Here is a 21,240-nt window from a genome sequence, read left to right on the forward strand (position 1 = left end):
AGATGCAACCTTTTATTGTAAAGGTGCAGAAAAACCACTTTGGATTAAAATATTTTTGCACTAGCTAATGTTATTGATTTGGAAAGTAAACAGTGTCCAGCATTAAACACATTGCATGCAAACGTATTTAATGATTATTGTGCTTTTCATGAGCAAAATATTAAACTTGACAAAAAATCAGGATGTGCATTTCGTAATGCACAACAATTATGTTGTTGGTGGAAGTTTCAACGTACTATAACATTAACTAATGCATTTGCAAAGTTGTAAAAAGGAAATGATATGTTCTTGTAAATAAAAATACAAGATTTTAAATTGTAAATAAAATTTTTTATTAAACTAATCTACTTGTTTTTCTTTTTCATTATATTGGTTACATGATTGAATACAATTTTATCATTTTGTTTAAGATTATTTTTTCTGAATATATTTAAACATTCGTTAAAGCTTTTCTTTCGTACAATATGATGCAGAAAGTACAACACAAATTGTCCACACAAGATTGAATTATCATCTTGATATGCGGAACTATTTGTAAAATATATTTTACAATTTTTATTTAAAAAAGTTTTTATTTCTTTTGGAAATGGTAATGCTAGGCTATCAAAATTGTATCCTCTTTGATTTTCATCAATGAATACACACACCCAATGTGTGCCACCTGAAGATGAATTGCTTAAATTTATAATAAGTCCAGCCGGTGGTTGCACAGTTTTTGGTATTCTATCAATAGGATAAATGCCATGCACATTTGCACCAGTAAGTTTATCATGAAGTAACACTTTTATTAAATCATCCGTGTACATTACTTTTGTTTTTTAAATTCACTTCACTTCACTTCACTTTACATCACTTTATACGCGTATATGTTGGAAGACCTAGTGGAGTATACGGAATATTCTCATAAAACGAAATAACATGTTTAAAATATTCATGACAGATTTTTTTATAACTTTTCCAATAACGATAAATGGTGCTAACGCATAAAAATACTTTTGACAAACTTCATAGTATGATACCTTGCAACTCTGATAAATCAAGCAAAAATATTACAATATACAATGTTTAACACACTTTGTACCAGTAGGGCACATGTAATTGATATGCTTAGAAGTGAACAGTTATACTTCTTTTATTAAAATGATACTTTTAAAAAGTATTATCAGTATATATATATTTCTATCTTTATCAATTTGAATTAAAGAATCAAACTGGGCGTATACAATACATGTTATAGGTTCAGTTAAATTTTCAGAAAAGGAAACTTTAACATTTACAGGTGCATCACGCACAAGGTCCCACGTACAATCATCTATTGCTGTAGGTGATAGAATAAATGCATAAAGAGTATAGCCGTGTGGATAATCTTCAGGAGTAATAGTATGTGCATCATCTTTATAATATAAACCAGTACCGGAAAACAGAGAATGGTAACTTAGAAGGTACAAATTGTTTTTAAAATCGGGGTGAGGGGACTGGGAGGAAAAGATTTTGATCCAACTTGTAGCTGCAGTTTGTTAACGTTAAAGTGTTGAAAATGAAATGGATTTAGTTCAGATTTTCCATTAAATGCCGAATTGGAAACAAATCCGATAACAACACCTTTAGGTACGTTACCCCAAAAAATATTATCAAGATTGTATGAATTAACGTTTGCAGGAATAGTAAGGGGATATTTTGTTGTTTCATGATTCATATTAGTATTGATTTCCATTGCCAAATGAGGTGCAACATCAATGCGACGTATATGTAGAGTAACTTCTTCAAGTTTTACTTTATAAGAAGTATTTGCAGGAGATAATAAACAAAAAGCATCTTTACTACGATGTAATTTCATACGAAGACCTACTTTATTTACAAGTGCTCTTGGTAATCCAGCAATATCTGTATACAGACGACCATACATTTCAAACGATTTACTATTTTTAATATAATTAGCACGTTGTTGAAAACCTACATTAGCATTACCAATAGTATCAAATTGTTTAGCGGTATCTTTATACCACATACCTAATTTCAAATGTGTATCAGAAGCATCACGGGAATAATTTATTAATGTTTCAAGGTACGCACGATAAGGATAAAATCCTGATGAAGAAGTAATTAATTTATCATTTAATTAAATGTCAATTTGACTAAATAATGAATGTAGGAAATCATTTTTTGGTGCTACAACATCAGTGTCAGCTAATGCTGTGTCATCAGGTTTTGTAATTTTACAACGTACGTAAAGATAAAGATATGCAGTATGAATAAATTCTCCTGTTTCACCGGGAATAAAAAATTCAATAGGTCCATCAGAACTTAATGTTGAAATTGGACGGTATTCAGCATTAAAGCAAGATTCAATTGCAGTTTGTGTCATTGGAGTACTAAATAAATCGAAATCGTTGGTACAGCATTCCACACTGCTTGAATTAAGTAGTGCCATTATGAAAATATATCTGTAACACGACTTACTTTTCTTTTTACTTTTCTTTTGCTTTTGTTTGTACGCCTACGTTTAGTTGGAGGCCCAAAACGAACAATTGCCGGAGCTTTACGCTTGCGTGGCCGTCTCTTACCACTTCCAGTTAATAACTGACCAACTTTGTTAACAGCTTTTGTCTTTAATGTTTCACCAGCTTGTTTTACACGTGCACGAACAGATTCTTTAAATGGTTTATCTTCTAATACATCACCCGCTACTTGTATTCCCGTTTGTAATGCTTGTCGACCTAAAGTTTTTGCACCCTGTTTAAGAAATGGTAATGCAAAACGAAATAATCCTTGGAAGAAACTACCTATACCATGTCCCCGTTGATATACAGGTCCTGAAAAGTATGGGATACCATGTCCGTAATGTCGTCTAAATTTCATTTTTAAAATATAATTAATTAATTACTTTTTATTAGGAGAGCGCTTAAAATGAAGTGTAACACTTAGTGTCCCAGAACGAAATGGCAAATTTCGTCCTGCATGGTCTTTTAATAGTATTTCAATACTGTTAAATGAAAACTTTGCAAGTGGAAGATAATGAATATCTTGAAATGTTAATGTTTTCACTTTACCGTATTTTACATTTGATATTGTTGCAATACGTAATAAGGGTGCTTTTGTATCACCTAAAAACTGATATTGTATGATATCAGTATAAATAAAAATTTGATGTGGATATCCAATATCAACATATGGCTGTTTAAATCCACGTTTATACAAAACAAGATCTTTATGTTGACTAAGTCCTAATTGCATTGCTAATGTTGCTGATAATAAGGCAGATTCAACACGATCACTACAATCTACTTGTACAATATTTGATACAGAAAATTTTGTCTTTTGATATTTTATTTAATTCATCAATGATATGATGTGCAGAGTGATAATATCCACTTACAATTTTACCTTTTTGTGCTTCTTTATTTTTTCTTTTATACCACATAACATTTTCTCCATCGTTAACATTATAACATGTTAAAGGAATATGTAATTCACTTAACCCTACATGCCAATCGGTTTCTGATAATTGAATATTATTTTTTAGTTGATTAATAAAATGTGTTGGAGTATTTGTAGGATATACATCAGTACTTGCGTTTGATACAAGTGTAATGTAAAAACTATCATCAATACTTTCAGAAATCATTTTCGTTTAATGTGAAGTGTTAAGTTTGAAGTTCCAAATTCAAATGGCAATTTTAAACCGTGCTCATCTTTTAAGTTTATTTCAATCGTGTTAAAATAAGATTTTACAACTTTAACATATTGTGGTGTGTGAAATAGAAAACATTTTACATCTCCGTGCTCAATATTATAGGCAATAACTTTACGAAGTAGTGGTCCAATATTTTCTTGTTGTTTTACAATATCAACACAAACATTAAAAACGTTTCATATATTATATTCTAAATTGCATGGAAATTTTGCAAGTGTTACGGTTGGAACATCTTCATTAACTGGTTTTACAAAGACAGCATCTGTAAACTCTGTTGTATTTTCATTTATAAATCCAAGTAAGTGTTGCAATCCACGTGTCATTGCAATAACACAAAAATCTTTCAATTTTAAAGAATGTCTAATTCCAACTTTATTTTTATTTTTATAATATTTTAACATGCGTAATTCTTCAGGAATCATTTCTAAAATGGATGGAATAGAAGTATAATATCCTGGTGTAATATCAACATCTGCAATTTCAAGTTCATCATTAACGATGGTTTCAATTACATTTTTTTCATTTTTACCCACATTATAAAAACTAAAAGGAACATTAAGTTGTGTTAAGGCAACATACCATTCTCCTTCACCTAAATGAATAGGTTGTGCTAACTTTACTATAAATGAAGAAGTCGTATTATTAGTAAAAATTTCACTACTAGCATTTGAAGGAAGAGTAACATAGAAATCATGTTCTATCATTGAACTCATTTTGAAGACTGAACAGAATTTGTTTTAATCCATGAATTCATACTTGATGGATATCCCAACCACTTTACATACATCATATCTTTTTTCGTTTTAATACTTTCTCAATTAAAAATGTTTTGTTTGAATTTACATTTACTTTTTGTAATTCTTCTGTGTAAAATATTCCTTTAATTTCCTCATCATTCCAATCTTTTAATTTATTTGTAATAGGATTTGTCGGAATACATTTATCAACAATAAAAATTTCTTGTGACCATTTTGGTAAATATCCCTTTTCTAATTTATGTTTATATTTACTAACACGCACATAATCACCAGGCTGAAATTTACATGTTAATTTCTTTTTATTCGTTTTATCACCGTACAACGTATTCCAAACTTGATCAACATTAGAATGATTTATATTTGCCGGTGCCATTTTAATACTATTATGATAGGAATGATTATAATTTTTTACAAATTGATCTAGCACATCTATATAACGGTATGTATTTTTAGCCGTAAAATAACGAAATAGTTTTTCTTTTAATGTTCTTATAAAGCGTTCAGCTAATGCACATTTAATTTCTGAATGTACACTGTAATGATTAATTTCGTATTCTTTAAATAAACGTTTTACATATCGATTATAAAATTCTGTACCTAAATCCGTTTGTACATTAAACACGGGTAGTTTAAAATTTTTTAAAACTTTTTTGATTGCTTTTGCCATTTCAGGACCTGTTTTTGTTTTCAAGGGAACACAATACGCATACCGTGAAAAAATATCAATACAACATAATATATACTTATAATTTTTGTTATACTTGGCAATATTTTGCATATCTGCTAAATCCATTTGTAATGTTTCATTTGGCGCACTAACATATTGTTTACGTTCAAACACTTTACGTGCTGGTGCATGTAATGTATAGGCATCTTGAGATGCTAACCAATTTTTCTTTTTGATAATTTTGTTTTTCCTTGTAATGTTTTAATACTTGATAAAGAAGCAGGATTCGAATAATCATAATATAATTTTGACAATTTTCCCATTTTTATTTACATTTTATATTCTTTCCAGTTTTTAAAAATATTTGTTACTAGTGTTGGACTTTGTGATTTTTTAACTTTGCTATGTGATTTCACTATAGGAGTAGAAATAAATTCACGTGGTACATTAAGATCATCCAATAAATTTTTAAATTCGTGAATGCCTATCGGATTTCTTGAATATTTTCGTGTACGAACAACATCATTTATTAAATCAATAATATTAGAACCTGGTATTATTTTTCCTTGAATACGCACTGTTCCTGATTGATCCCAATGAATTTTATCAGAACTTGTTAACTGTTTTAATAATGTATCTGTTTTCCTTCGTTGTGTTTTTGGTACTGATTGTAAAATGTCCGATACAAAGGGTAAAATAGAATTATTTTTTTCTTCTTCTTGAGATGATGATGATGTTTCACGAACATCTTTTTCAATAATAGGTAATGTAATTGGATTTTGTGAAACTGATGAAGTATAATTTAAATATTGTTGTAATGCTTGCTGATACAATTTCCATTTTTCATCAATACTAAGATTACGACGTTGTAAAATACTATTCATTTCTTCATCTAAACGCCATTGATGTGAATCTATTGATTTTATATTTGCATGCATTTGTTGCATTGCATTTTCAGGCACTAATATCATTTTACGAAATTCCGACATACTTATCTTCCAAACAAACTACTTGTTACTGCACCAAGTAATAGTCCTAAGATTAATGGTAAAAATGCCCCACCTTTCTGCAATAAAATTTTCCTTTTCTTATTAAGTGCTGTACGTTGTGCAGATAAAGCACGCAAGATCTTTTTATGTCTACGTAAACGTTGCTTCTGACGCGAATTCAACGGAATGTTTCCTTTTATTGCGTTTTTAGCAACTTGTGAAATAGTACGTATTAAATCACCAGACGCATGTCGTATAATTTGTTTTCGCTTTCCGCTTTTGCATTTGCACAACGCACGGAGAGTATCAAAGTGTTGTTTCACCTTCAACATCTTGAACTAAACTAAACGTAAACGACTGAATTACTGTCTTTTACATTTGCATATACATGCAGTGTTTCATTAGGAAAAATATTTGTACGTAATCGTAATGCATCATTTGTTTTTTGAGTTAAGTCAAATAACAAATAAGTGTGAGGTTCACGTGTTACATCTTCGAACACATTCACAACTTGTTCACTATATCGTGGCATAATTTGTCTTGCTAAATATTGTATTTGTAATTTATCACGATTTTTAAATACTATAATATAATGTGCATTTAAACTTATATCACGAGCATGTTTTCCTTTTGGAAATAAATTTTGAACAATAAATATTACTGTTAATTTTTTATGATGTGCATATTTTGTAAATAAGTTTGCAACATCACCATTGGTTTCAGACATTAAGTCATCTAATATTAATAATTTATTTTCTTGTATTTCAAAATTATTCATATCTGGAATTCCTTCTATAAAACGAATTTCTGAACTTGCATCTAAATTTGGTATGACTGCACCATAACACCAAACAATTTCATTAAATTTCATAGTAAACATTTGATCACGTTCATTTAATAATCGATTTACAAAACATGTTTTGCCTGCACGTGAAGGACCAGCAATTAAAATGGTTGATGGATGTTGAAACTTTAACATCTTGTATTAAACTGAATGCATATTATAGGTATCCTCATCCGCAAAAAAAAGTTCGCATATACTGTAACTTCCACATTTTCATTAATAACTCGCTTTTCTGACTATATTATCGCTTCTTTGTGCTTTCCTTAACAAAGCAGTGTAATAATGCATAATTATTTATTATTTTAGAGAAAAAATAAAGCAAAATAAGAAAATTATAAGCAAAAAACCTTTAATCTTATGAAACCTTAGTGTGTCAAATAATTACACGAAGAATATCAAGTGGGAAAAAAGAGGGAAAATGACACAGGTATTAGGAAACACTCACTAACATGTGAAGCTATTGAACAGAAACATGAACTGAAGAGTCAACTACGTATTTCTGCGTTTAATATGCAATTCACACTTCATGCACAGTTCCAATATGCAAAATCAGTCAATATCTTCAGTTGAAATTACCGATATAGGGAGAAAATTACTATTTAAAACTTCAGGTGTGAACGTGCGCTTGGAGCGATATATGAGCATTATTACAGCATATTCTTTCATGAATTGTCTCGGTGGTCAAGCGTGTTTAGTAGTGTTCTTGAAAGTCTAACATCGTAGGGCGGCAGTTTGAATCTGCCTCCGGCAGTTTTGATTTTTTTCAACATATGGAAACATTTCTTTAAATATAAAGTTCTGCTTTGAAGTGCTTGAAAAAAAATCAGATGAACTATCACGTTTCAAAGCCTGTTACATTTGTTCACCCTGTCATCATTTATATACGAAGACGCTAAAATGAGGAACGTTAACATTTTTATAATGGGAACAACTTTCTGATTTGAATACCAACCTTAAATCACACGTCCAAAATGAAAATTATTCATGTTCTGATACCTATTGTAATATACAGGTGTGTATATATAGAGAAAGAAAGAGAGAAAGTATGTGAGAGAGATAGAAAACAATATATGCTGTAATTTTAATTACAACGTAAAAAGTTATTGCAATTCATAATCTGGATTTTTACAAAGCGATTTGAACGCTTGAAGCGACTTAATATTCATAAAGCATCTTTTTCTTGAAGTGTCGCAAATAGTCCGATGCTTTGTAATATGTGCCAAAGAAATAAATGCATGTTTTTAACAGGATAGTATCGTCTACCTTTTGCTTCAATTGATGGTATAAAATAATGTTGAGTTGATTTTAACATCCCTTTCAGCATCGAGGCTATATGAGACGTTTACCTACTGATTAGCGTGAAATCCGAACCACATGAGCTCACACCGGGAATCGAACCGGGTCTCTTACGTCAAAGGTGCGTATGCTAACCGCTTAGGTACGAAGGAACTCGGTATGAAACTAGAATAGCACACATTACCCCATATTATTTCACCGAAAGATTTCTGTTTTATGATCAGTTAAAATAGTATTTCTGGACACCGTAGCGAAAAATGTATTTGCTTTTTCAAGTAGTGTACGAAAAATACAAAGAATAAACAGTAGAAACGAAACCAAGAAATGAATTCAAAGTAAAGTGCTTTGCCTCTCTCGAATAAATCACTCAATGTATTACAAGTGCATATCTCGTGCATTTCCAGTAGAATTATTAAAACGCGCTGGCTTTATAACTTGGCTGTGTGGTCTAGTGGCTAGCATGTGTGTCTGTGGTGTACAGGGTATCGGGTTTGATTCCCGGTGGGAAAACTTTTGGAATTTTAAATTTTCTCGACGTGTCTGTGTTTGTGTCCCTATCATTCAAGGTTACTGTAAAACGTGTATAACCGAGTAGGAAATATACAGAAAGTACTGATAAGGGGAAAGTAGACTTTGGTAAGTGAACTTCGGTGCCGCCTTTCGCGACGTAAATTACGAAGAAAATAAGTGGGTTTAGCGAGGCGCTTGAAATTACAGTAATGATTGACGGTTCGGTTCCCAGTCCGGTTTTCTTTCAATATAAGGATATTTTATTTTTTTCTAAATACAACGTTACATTTTTAACATTTGAATTGGTTATAAAAACAAAATCAGATAAACTGTCAGCTTTCAAACCTCTGTCACTTTTATTCACCATCTGTTTGTATACGAAGATGACGCTATGGAAATGCTAGCACTACCAAAGTTCAAATAGATTTCTAAGTTAATATCAAATTGAAAACACACGCCCAAAATGAGAATATATGTTTCTGCTTTATATGTATAGTTCAATTATACCAAACAAAATCCGCTATCCCCATTCCCTTTGGCGGTAGGGGTAACTTTAAAATTTTAAAGTGGGACCCCCATTTCTTATTGGACATTTCGATTCTCCAGAAAAAAGTGACTGATTTCACCCAGAATTGAAAACAATTCCTTCACGGATGGCACTTTAATCGATACGGGAAAAGGAGGGGTAGCAAAACGTTATGAAAATGTTTTTTGTCAGATCCATGCTCTGTGGTCATACAGTTAGCATACTGGACGGCACAGTCAGAGATCCTGATTTCAATTCCTAGTAACCCTAGGGGAACACCAAATGAGTACATAACAAGTAGTGACTATTTTCATGAATATATGCATCATATAAAAATCGCTTAAAGTTTGATACTAAGATATTATTATTATTATTATTGTTATTATTATGTTACATATTACTTGAGCTTATAATTAGGAAGATCTAGGCGCAGATGGGAGGACAATATTAAGATGGATCTCGCAGAAATAGGAATACAAAGTAGAAACTGGATCCAGTTAGCTAAGGATAGAAGTCAGTGGACAGCTTTTGTGAATGTGGCATTGAACCTCCGGGTTCCATAGGCCATAGAATTAGTTAGTTAGTTAGGAGGGTAAGTGTGCCTAAAGTCAGCCGTCTCCAGTAGTCAGCCATTTTTCAGTAAAAAGCATATTAAATAAACATACAGTAGCTTGTTATCAAACAAATAATCAACTACAACTTAAATCAGAGCTCCAGTATTCAACCTCATTTGTTCTGGCCTGGTGTGACTCCTCGTGGCAGAAAAGAAAAATTATCATTTGAGGTCTGCTGATGCAAGTGAGCAAAGTGCGCATTTTGTTAATAAAAAAATAAGGAAGAAGCTTTACTTCAAAGTTAAGTTAAAATTATATTATTGTAAAATAGTACGAGTTATTGCTTTCTTCTATGCATGAATGTATCGTAGCTTATCAAAAATTCTTGGTTTATGATACAAACCAAGATATTGCGTAGAAATAAGGGGGGCTGACTACAAGTTGCATTTTTGATAACGTTTTCCGGTAGTCAGTCATTAGGGGCTGACTACTGGAAATGACTCTTCACTTCAATTTCCAATGGTCAGCCCCCCATTACTTTCAACGGACGACTACTGGATACATATACTCCAGTAGTCATCCACTTATCATTCATTCAATTTAAATGACACATGACATACAACTAAGACACTTAACTAATACGTAGAAGACTTTTCTAACGATTTAATGAAAAAGTAACTGTTATGATGTCACTAATTGCATCATACAAGTATAATACAGTTATAAAGTACGGGACAAAATTAAACGATCGAAAATGCCATTAAAACTTATGACGATGTTGGTCGTTTATTTTTGTCCCGTACTTTAATATCAGTCTGGTATTGTAACCATTTCAATTCTTGTATTTTTCTAGAACTGAGGGAAAAAAGGTTAAGGATTTATGGCTGGTCTGAATTATTTCTCTAAAATTTAAAAAGGACAGGTAATGAGTATTTATTTTACCCTAAGCATACGCCCTACATAAGCTTTGGGGGCCCGGGCCCCCCGGCCCTAGCAGGATCGACGCCCTTGACCCTGATCATAGCTTAGTCTTTTAATCTAAGGTAGCTATGAGGAAGTAAGGGTTATCCATATCTAATTGATTTATTTTTTTAAATTACTCCGCACAATGTCGCGTTTCTGCACGTTTTTAATTCCAAGGCTGCAATTGCTCTTCAACTATTATTATTATTATTATTATTATTATTATTATTATTATTATTATTATTATTATTATTATTATTATTATTATTATTATCTGTTCTTATCTGCTCTGTTCCTAGAGTTGCCTGATTGCCGAAACAATACAGAATAATCATAAATATTTACATTCTAACTCACTATGAGCGTGAGGAAAATATGTCTAACAGTTTAAGAACGCGTGATTTAGCGTTTCTTTCAACCAGTCCAAAGACATCTACTGGAATAGACTCAGTGTCAGATGTTTTTGCAATCAGGTGCGTTGAGGATACTCTATCCAAAGAGTCTTCTTATTCTACACTAATGAACACATATAAGGCTATTGTTCTGTCCGAAGAGGATCGATCTGCTATCAGTAGATACTTGCTAGTGAAATGCTCTATATCTTAGTCCTGGAACATACCAAATTTTAGCAATTGGCCGTCTAGAGCCTACAAATATATCTTCGATATCAGAAATAGACGTTACGTCTGACTCAAACCAGGAAAACAACATATCCGTTATGGCATCTTGTACTGAAGCGACGCAAGGTGAAAGGTCTGCTTCTGTTTCTACAGTCAGTAGAGCCAGAAATAACTAAATATGATCTCAGAAGAAATTCAAAGAAAACCTTCGTAAAATATTTCCATATCATCTGGCTTTGATTAGCATCTTTTCTGGCTAGCTCCAATCAAAAACAAAACTACCAAACATGTGCCCAGAGAAAAAGTTCAAAGTGCAGTATCCTCCCAAGCATGGAGAAATTATCAGATGGTAAAGAATGAAAATAAAAGAAAACTAGAAGAGGAATGTCTAAAATGAAAAAGGGAGAGAATACAAAAGAAAGGAAAAATTTTAAGTCAAACAAAAAGAAAAGGACTGTCAAGCCAAGTAGCACTAGTAGTTAAAAAGACGAGACGCAAGAAGTTGTTGAAGTGCCGTCTAAGGCCTGAAGAAGAATTCATAAGTGATATTGAGAACGATACACTTAAATATATTGGGTGTCACTTTTGTGATCATTGGTACCACTTAAAATGCACGTGCCTCAGTGTATTATCGTACGAGGAACCTGCTAAACAAGTGCTTATGTGTCCTGAATGTGCTTAATGAACTTCATATTAAAGGGTTAATGTCATAGCTAAATATAAATATCAATGTAAATATAAATGTAAATATAAATAGGCCTATATATTAGTTTTAAATAGGCTAGTCTAGGCCGAGGCACATTTTTCTTAGTTTATGGTAAATATCATACAAGAAGTCCTTTTTCCTGTATCGCAATATATTTTCCACCAGGCCTGCTTCTAGCCACAGAGGTTTGGGGGGCATAGATATGTTAGGGGGGGCAAGTCATTAAAAATCTCTTACACATATCTAAATTGTGTTTTTTGTGTTGAGGTCTGGAGGGGCCACGAAACGTTTAGGAGGGCCAGGCCCCCTAGCTCCCTCTAGTTGCGGGCCTGTTTTCCACGTAGTTTTTCTTTGTAGGAACTCTGAGTGCAATATATTTGTCCCTTAATTTGCTACTGAGGAATTGGTCTCTAAAATTCCATTAAAAAAGTCAATTCTATAGTGTGGCTGAGTACTGGTTAAAGTAATGGCTGACCTTTGGTTTTCATAGGCCGACTACTGTTTTTTTCAGGGTTTCTGGTATTTTCTTTTTCCTGTGTAATTATGTATAAAAGATTTCCTATGCGAGCTACACAAACGTAAAATTTAAACACTGTTCTTTCTAATGACATATGCAGTAAAAGTTATTAGTAAAAAATGATTTTTTTATACTTTAACAAAGTTGAAAATCTCCTTAAATGGTCGACTACTGGCACATTTACCCTATTACTTGAGATGCAAACTATAGTTGCAATTTTTGAAGGAATGTTGCCTAACTGGAAAGTAGAACTTTACATATTGTTTTGTCTGTGAAACATATGCTTGTTTAGCTTTATTTGAAAGTGTTAATTTTGCCAAAAATATTGAACGTTGGAAAACCGCAATAACATTTCCTTATAGGGGCCAAAAAAAAGAGAGCTGATATTTCTAAAGAAGGCAATCGTAACAAAAACGGATAGGAGATAAACATAAATCGAAAATGTTATGTTGAAAACATTTTCATTGATTTTGTCTTCTGCCTCAGGCACTGACAAGGTCAGACAAATATCGTCTATTACGTTTAAAATTGCCTAAAGGAAAGTTGAACAGAATACCACAGATCTTATCACTCAGTAATCAGTTGTGAAGTGCTCCCTTATAGTCAAACAACATATATCGAAATAACGTGTTTTCTGCCTCTTAGCAAATAAAAACTACGATCTTACTAGCTCTTCGAGTAACCAACTGCGCATGTCGTTTAATAGCTTCAACTAAAAGGGGTGCTCATTCAACGTGCAACTCGTGAAAAGGGTAGAAGTCAGAAATGGCTGAGAATAGAAAAGAGCGTGTTCTTGCTTTAGTGCAAGAAGGCTATTGCGCTGCACAAGCCGCTGAAAGGTGTGGAGTTTTACCAAGAACAGCACAGAAGTGGATAAAGCGTTTTCGAGAGACTGGAGAAACTATGCGGCGCCGAGGTAGTGGTAGGCGTCGTGTGACAACACCTGAGCAGGATGCCCAGCTTGTTGCTACTGCGCGACTTAATCCCAACATGACCGCCAGACAACTTCGGCACGCATCAGCTTTTCCAGGCTCTCGAGATACTGCTGTACGGCGTCTTAGGGAAGCTAATCTTCACGCCCGTCGTGCTGCGGTGAAAGAATTCCTCTCGGAAGAGCATATAAGACGACGGCTTCAGTTTGCGGAAGAAAATGTGAACCGTGATTGGAGACATGTTGTCTTCACAGACGAATGCACATTTTCTTCCTCAAATAATGGCCCAGTAGTCGTGTATCGTCCGAGAGGCTCCAGGCATGATCCCAGATACGTTTTCCACAAACGTCACTGTGGACGCGTATCTGTATCTGCTTGGGGTTTCATGACATCACAGTGTCTTGGAGTACTCCATAGGGTAGAGGGGCGTCTTACAGGTGAGCAATATTTACATATCCTTCGGGATGTTATGTTGCCATCTGTGCGTTTTATCTACCCCGATGGAGTAATCCAGTTTCAGCACGACAGGTCTCCGGTTCATATGTGTCAATTAGTTCAGAATTGGCTCTCGCAGCAGGCTGATTTAGAAGTCCTAGATTGGCCACCGCGTGGAGCCGATATGAATATAATTGAGACAGTATGGGCAGAGGTCAAAAGGGTGATGAAGGAGAACTGGCCTAACCCGCCTCCATCCACAAAAAATCAATTATGGGAAATCGTTGAAAACAGCTGGGAGGAAGTCTCCCGTAGTGAACGCTTTCTCCGCAGACTTGCCGAAAGCATGCCCAGAAGGCTCCAGGCAGTCATCGATGTAGAAGGTCATTGGACCTCCTATTAAGCACTTATATATAAACAGCCCTTTTCAGGGCTACGTATTCCCTTCCATTCTTTTTTTTTGAATGCCAATGAAAATGTATCTACGTCACTTTCACCGTTAAACAATGAAAATGAAAAAAAAAACATAATAGCAGTGGACAAGACTCGATCGTGCGAACTTGTTTATTGTAATCTCTCACTTATCCCCTGAGCTACGAAGTAACACGTAGATTTTTTGAAAAAGATATTAGTAGTTTATAACAACACACTCCCTTTTTATGTAATTCATGTGCCCCTTGCTGCTATCGATGGCGTAAAAACAAAATGCTACACATTACCCCATATCATTTCACCAGTAGATTGCTGTTTTCTGATCAGTTAAAACTGGATAGCTAAGCGAAAAATGTATGTATTCTTTTTCATGTATTCTACGAAAAACCTAAAGAGTAAACAAAATCGAGACAAGCAACTTTCTCGAACAAACCACTCAATGTATCAGTGTCATTGCAAACAACGTCTCGCTGATGTAGTGAGTAACAACATGGAGTAAAGATCATGGGGTCTTCAGATCAAATACAGCTTGTCATATGGTTTTGTTTTCTTCAGCACAATAGAATTTTTTAAAAAAATATCCAGTCATGTGAGAAAAAAAAATTTTGCAGAAATATAACATTTCGTTTTGAGAGGCGTATTAGCACGAAGAAATAGTTTTATTTCTTGCAATCCAAACCGTGAAGAATGAGCAAATGAATAGCGTTTATGGGTCTTTCAATAAGCACCATCCAGTGTGTTGTCGTCGGCAACGTTACGTTTTTCCTCTTTTTCTCGTTTTCGCGCATCACATTCTGTTTTTCAATTACTTCTAATGCTAAATTTTAATCCGCTGTTACTTCGTTCGTCGTTTTCACTTCCACCTACAATATTAGATTTAGGCATAGCTGACTATCTTCTAATTTGTATCGAAGTTTTGACAAGTTTCTAGTGAACGTCAGCTAACCATTTTCTTCCAAGTACTAAATGTATTCAAATATTTATTTCAAACGGCTGATTTGATTTCCCGTGATGATCGGACAGACAAACACGACGTCACTTTTACATATTGACCGCCTTATTTGGAACTTGCCCCATTTCCCCCTCAAAAGTGGATTTTTAAGGACAACGGAAGATGGGCTCACATATTTTAAAATAAAGTGTTTATATCCATCTGTTCCTCTTACGACATATGTGTTAATGAATCCGACTGGACCAAATGCTAAATACCGTATATTTAAAAGATAATTTCAAGTGCTTCATCCGTTTTGCTGTGAAGACAAGACACAATCTCGATGCCATCATTCTTAAATATTGAGCAAAAACGATACAAATTGCCCCTCTTCTCCATTTAGTACCGAAATTTCTAAACACGGTCGGACACGTGCACACTCGTTTTAAATAAGGAATTTATGTATCATATTTCATCTCACAAACGTGAGAGATTCTATTTTTGGCATACATTTTAACCCCCTCTCTTCTGTTTGGATACGCATTTCAATAAAAATGGCGTGACAACAACCCAGTCCGAGGTAGGTGTTAACTATGTTAGTAAAATTCATTTCAAACGGTTCAGCCATTTTTCGTTATGATAAACAACGTGTTTTTAATTTATATACTATGCAAATATAGGTTAATAATATTGTTCTGTCTTGTTCTTTATTTATTTAAGTTATTTATTGATATAAAATTGAGGTGTTACGTTTAATGTTTAACAATACCTAGCATTTACCATGTTATCAACCGTGAAGTAGCGAATTTTGTGTCTAATATTTATATTATATTCAATTTAATGTGTCACGCTAGTAGCAAATTAAGCATAAATGCGAAAACATTGTTCACTTTCAGTTCTCAAGAGAATTTCTTTCCTGTCTTTCTATTATTTTGTCAATAGCTTACAAAACACTGGCATCAGACTTTTGCAATTATATTTTTTAACGTTTTCCCCATAAACTCTCCTGAAAATTTAACCTGAATCGCCCCTTACCGGGAATCGAACCCGAGACTACAAGAACCAAAAACACTCGCGCTAGCCACTAGACTTTTTTTATTTTTATTCCACGTTAATTAGTAAGACCACGTTTCATATAGCCTCGCTGTTGAAAGTGTTACGTGAATATAGACTAGACCAAAATTAATTATTGGTGTCCATTTCAGGATCACTCAGTATTATGTTTTTAAGTGTTAGAGTGTTACAAAATCCAACACTTTTCAGTGCCTTATTAAACAACTTATTTTTTTAAAAAAAGTCTTGAATGTGTATTCACGGATACAATAAGAATAAAAATCACTATTAGAAACAAACATTTGCAGTAAAAGGAAAAGCAGAAACTATTTGTGTAATAAAAATGTATATCTTTGTCAAAATATTTGTGACTTGGTGTAATCTATATTCACGTAACATTCCTCCACTAAAAACATGCTACCGAGTGATCCTGAAATGAACACCAGTAAAAAATTTTGGTCTAGTCTATATTCACATAACAAAAGGAACAAGAAACTAAAAATCAACTCAACACTACTTTTATACCACCAATAGCAGCAAGGGGCAGACGATACTATCCCGAAAAAATGCATTTATTCCTTTGGCCCGCATTGCAAAGCATCGGACAATTTGCAACATCAATTACAAAAGCTTGAAGAGAAAGAATCTTTATGGACAATAAGTTTCTTACATATAATATTCAACTATAAAATGCCTACTACTTATCTTTCTTATTTAATATATGGGGCGCGATGGTTCACTGGTAGAGCGCTTACCTTTGGTGCATGCGGTCTCTGGTTTTATTCCGTCCAAGTAAGCTTGTGGTGGACAACATTATGTCCGTGGCTTTTCTAAAGCATTTCCTTTTCCTTCCACTTTCTCATTCCACCAATTCTTATATCATTTTTCTTACTTTAATTATCTTCTCCCTTAGCCTAAAATAGCAGGATTCTAGAACACTGGTCCGTATACCAATTGAGTGGTGATGAAGAAAGCAATCAACCTGGTTAACCTGCCTTCACTCGCTATCGCTTGCTCGACATTACTATATGAATTGTATATTGAGATTTGATAAAGAAAAGAACCAAACTGGTTACTAATCCAAATTCTCCTCTATGTGAGGACCAGCAATCTAGAACCTTCCCGCCTAAAGGGCGTAATAGTGGGATGTAAAATATTTCATTTCATTTTCTAATTTAATTTAGCTCTTCCACATAATATTTTATCTGAAATAATAATAAGATATTATCAAGTGCTCGCAAAGCTGGGAGCGATCTCGGAATCTACCGTAATGTGCGGTAATCTTATTAAATATGTTTCACTACTAGATCAGTTGTTGAATGTTTCATAATGCTATACTAAATTCCATAAAAATAAGTAAAATTGATGAGATTGACAATTTAAACCGCACAGTATTGCAAAGCTGGCGGTGTAAATATTTACTCCATTACGCAAACTCTGTTTCAAATACAACCATTATTATACAGCTCATTTTCATAAACTTGTTCTTATAGCAACTATATCATTTCCTATTTAAATTCAATTTATAGATAATTTTGAGTTACATATCAGCTGATACTCATGCTATAAACTATACAATAAGTTAACATTCGATGTAAATAAATAAGAAATGTATAATGTTACAGATTCTGGAATTGCAATTTAATTCAATTTTAAACTGTATGCATTTTCTATATGATTGTTTCATTTACTTTATAAAAACCCAGATTATGATTTACACTAACTGTTTTAATTAAAAATACAAGCTTATACAGGGTGCGGGGAAAGTCCCGGAACGGTCCAATATCTCGCGAAATATACAGCACTTGAATCGACACATAAAAAATGGAGGCGGCAAATCTTTATGAAAATGTGGCCTCTCAGTGTCGAGCTCTGGGCCATGCGGTTAGCGTACGGGACTGCGGCATGAAAGGTCATGAGTTCGATTTCCACGCAGAGTAAAATTTTCATATGACTTTTTTACCCACATAACGAATTCATACATTTTAACGTCCATAAAATAATGCATTTGTCCATATTTATTAATTTGCAAGAAAATACAAATGGTGACAAAAATGGCTTATTTTTGTTGTAAATAACCCTACTACTAAGAACTACTTCATAAAGCTACTTTGCAAAACAATTATCGATATTGTATTCCATGTAACTTCATCTTCGCACACACTGTTTTCAATTTTTGATCAAATCACTCTCACTTTTTCTGGAGAATCCACATATGAAATAAGAAATAGGGGTTCCCATTTAAAATTTTAAAGTTATCCCCCGTAGTCCCCAAGGAGGTAGGGGTAGGTGATTGTGTTTTCTATCATTGGATAGCTTCTTTAAAACTATTTAACATGTGTTATTTTTGTTTTGGTGATATTTATACTGCGCGAGATATTGGACCGTTCCGGGAATTTTTCCGCACCCTGTATACAGTATTTTATCTCTCTCTTTCGCACTCTCACTCTCTATATTACAACTGAGTGTTGCAATAGGTATCAAGAACATGAATAATTTTCATTTTGGACGTATGGTTTAAGATTGGTATTCAGATCACAAATCTGTTCTCATTATAACGGATGTGGTATTAACGTTAATAAGGATCGTTAACGTTCCACATTTTAGTGTCTTCGTATATAGCCTAATTGATGAACATAGTGAATAAATGTGACTGAGCTTTGAAAAGTGATTGTTCATCTGGTCTTGTGTTTTTAAGCACTTCAAATTAGACATTTATATTTTAAAAAATATTTCACTATATTGAAAAAAAAAAGCGTTCCGTACTCAGGCTCGAACTGCCACCCTTCGGTTCTAGAATCTCAACAGCATTGCTAAACCCGCTTGGCCACGCAGGCATGTTACGAAATAACGCGTTCTGATATTAGAAATAGACTCGCTCCAAGCGCAGGTTTACACTTGGAGTTTTAAATAGCCATTTTCTGTTTTTTTCAGTAATTTCAACTGAAGATATTGATTGGTTTCCCATATTGGAACTTCACGTGAAGTGTGAATTGTATGTTCATCTCAAAAATACATTATTTTCTGTTTCTTCAATTTTACGTATTTGTGAGTGCTCCTAATACCTGTGCACTGTATGGAGTGAATTTCCCTCGGGATATTCTTCGCGTAATTATCTGACAGACTAAAGTTTCATAACAATCACAGTTGTTTGCTTATAATTTTCTTATTTTGCTTTATTTTTTCACAAAAATCATAAATAATTATTCATTACTACACTGCTTTGTTAAGGAAAGCACAAAGAAGCGATAATATATTAAGAAAACTGAGTTATTAATGAAAATGTGGAAGTTACAGTATATGCGAACTTTTTTTGCGGATGACGATACTTTACTTTATATACAGTCATTCACACACTCACTCACACAATTAACAAAATAAATTAAGAATAAGTTAAAAAATAAATATTAAAACTTGAAATGACTAGAATCACAGCTTAGCTGATGTTATGAGTATACTTTGGTCTACAATTTATGAGTTTGCACGGCAAACGATGGAATAAATAAATAAATAGTGATACTCTACTAATGATCTGTTAAAAATAAATAAATAAATAAATAAAAACAATCATTTATAAGCCAAGCTAAAATTATTATTGTACGTATCCATGAGGTAAACTTCTTGTCTTTGGTACTGGTTCGTCACTTTGTATATCGTCAATACGTTTACGTTTTTTGTTTACCTCTTGGTGTGTTTTTGTCTCTTTACGTGAAAAGATAGTGAAGCCCTGTTTCCGCACAATGCTATTTGGATTTTCTATAGTTGTACAATTAATATTTCCTGTCACTAATCCATAGAAACTCTCAAAGTTTATTCTTTGAGAGGTCCTATCATTTAGTGTAATTCCCCGAATTTTGAAAATATTCCGAAATTCCCCTGCGGCATTTTAAGCCGCATACTATAATTTTTTGGCCCTAACCCTATAAACGTTACAAACTCCCACCCTTCTTCAATTTCATCAGTGAGATCACCCAAATAGCTTCCAAGCTTCAACGGAGATTCCCTATCTTTTTTACACGTAAACATAATACTGTCTGTGTCACAATAAATTACGTCATCAGGTCCTACAGTCACAAGTAAATCATATAATTGTAACCTGGCCCATGAAGTAATAAAACCAGCAAGCACGACATTGGAAAATTGTAAAGGTACATTTTCAGTTTCCAAGTCTTTATATGTTAGAATAAGATGTTCATCACCAACTGGAATAACACTATGAACCTCATATCTCGGTGTAGCAAGGTACCTATGGAACTCTGCCCCACTATCAATAATTACACACTGTGTCATATCTGTTCGCAGTCCCCATTTTCCGTATAAGGAATTGAGGTACAACTTCGCGCATTGTCTAAGTCCAGGGTTCGACCTAATATTATATTTATTTAATTTTATGCCTTCGTGAGCATAGTGATCGTCAATATATTTATCTTTGTCTTCTTCAGTTTTACACCAAGCAGGATAGCCTGATGCTTCCTGCTTCATCTGAAGAAACGTATTCACATAGTCCCGGAGTAAACTAGGTGAATTCCGATCTTCAGAACCCATGAGTTCAAATTCCCATATTTCATAAATTTTGACGATTTTATAACGGTTTCAAGAGCACGGTGAAGCTCTGGTGTACAAAAAGTTCCAGTTAATGCACGTTCAGTATCACTATGTGTGCAATTATCAATAGTTTCTCCTTCCATACATAGCCTACAAAGTCCAAATATTAATCGGCTTTGCGCTACATACGCTAAGATGGGAAAAAAGAGTTGTTTAGGAGCCAATACAGTACATTTTACAATCCCATGAATTTTTCGCACATCTGGGA

At 33.6% G+C, this 21,240-nt stretch overlaps 1 protein-coding gene across 1 annotated transcript; it reads left to right on the forward strand.

The window, feature by feature from the left end:
* The first annotated feature begins 13,409 nt into the window (after window positions 1-13,409).
* On the forward strand, window positions 13,410-19,871 carry LOC145679105 (uncharacterized). Its single transcript, XM_081749699.1, has 2 exons — window positions 13,410-13,803; window positions 19,855-19,871. The coding sequence occupies exons 1-2, from the start codon at window positions 13,410-13,412 to the stop codon at window positions 19,869-19,871; spliced, it is 411 nt and encodes a 136-aa protein (XP_081605825.1).
* The last annotated feature ends 1,369 nt before the right edge of the window (window positions 19,872-21,240 follow it).

This window comes from Thermobia domestica, chromosome 2, assembly GCF_964235325.1.
Source record: "Thermobia domestica chromosome 2, izTheDome1.hap1.1, whole genome shotgun sequence".
In the NCBI taxonomy this organism is placed as follows: Eukaryota; Metazoa; Arthropoda; class Insecta; order Zygentoma; family Lepismatidae; genus Thermobia; species Thermobia domestica.

What these genes read in the sequence shown, in the direction of transcription:
- LOC145679105 (XM_081749699.1), top strand. Translation starts at nt 13,410, where the DNA reads ATGGCTGAGAATAGAAAAGAGCGTGTTCTTGCTTTAGTGCAAGAAGGC.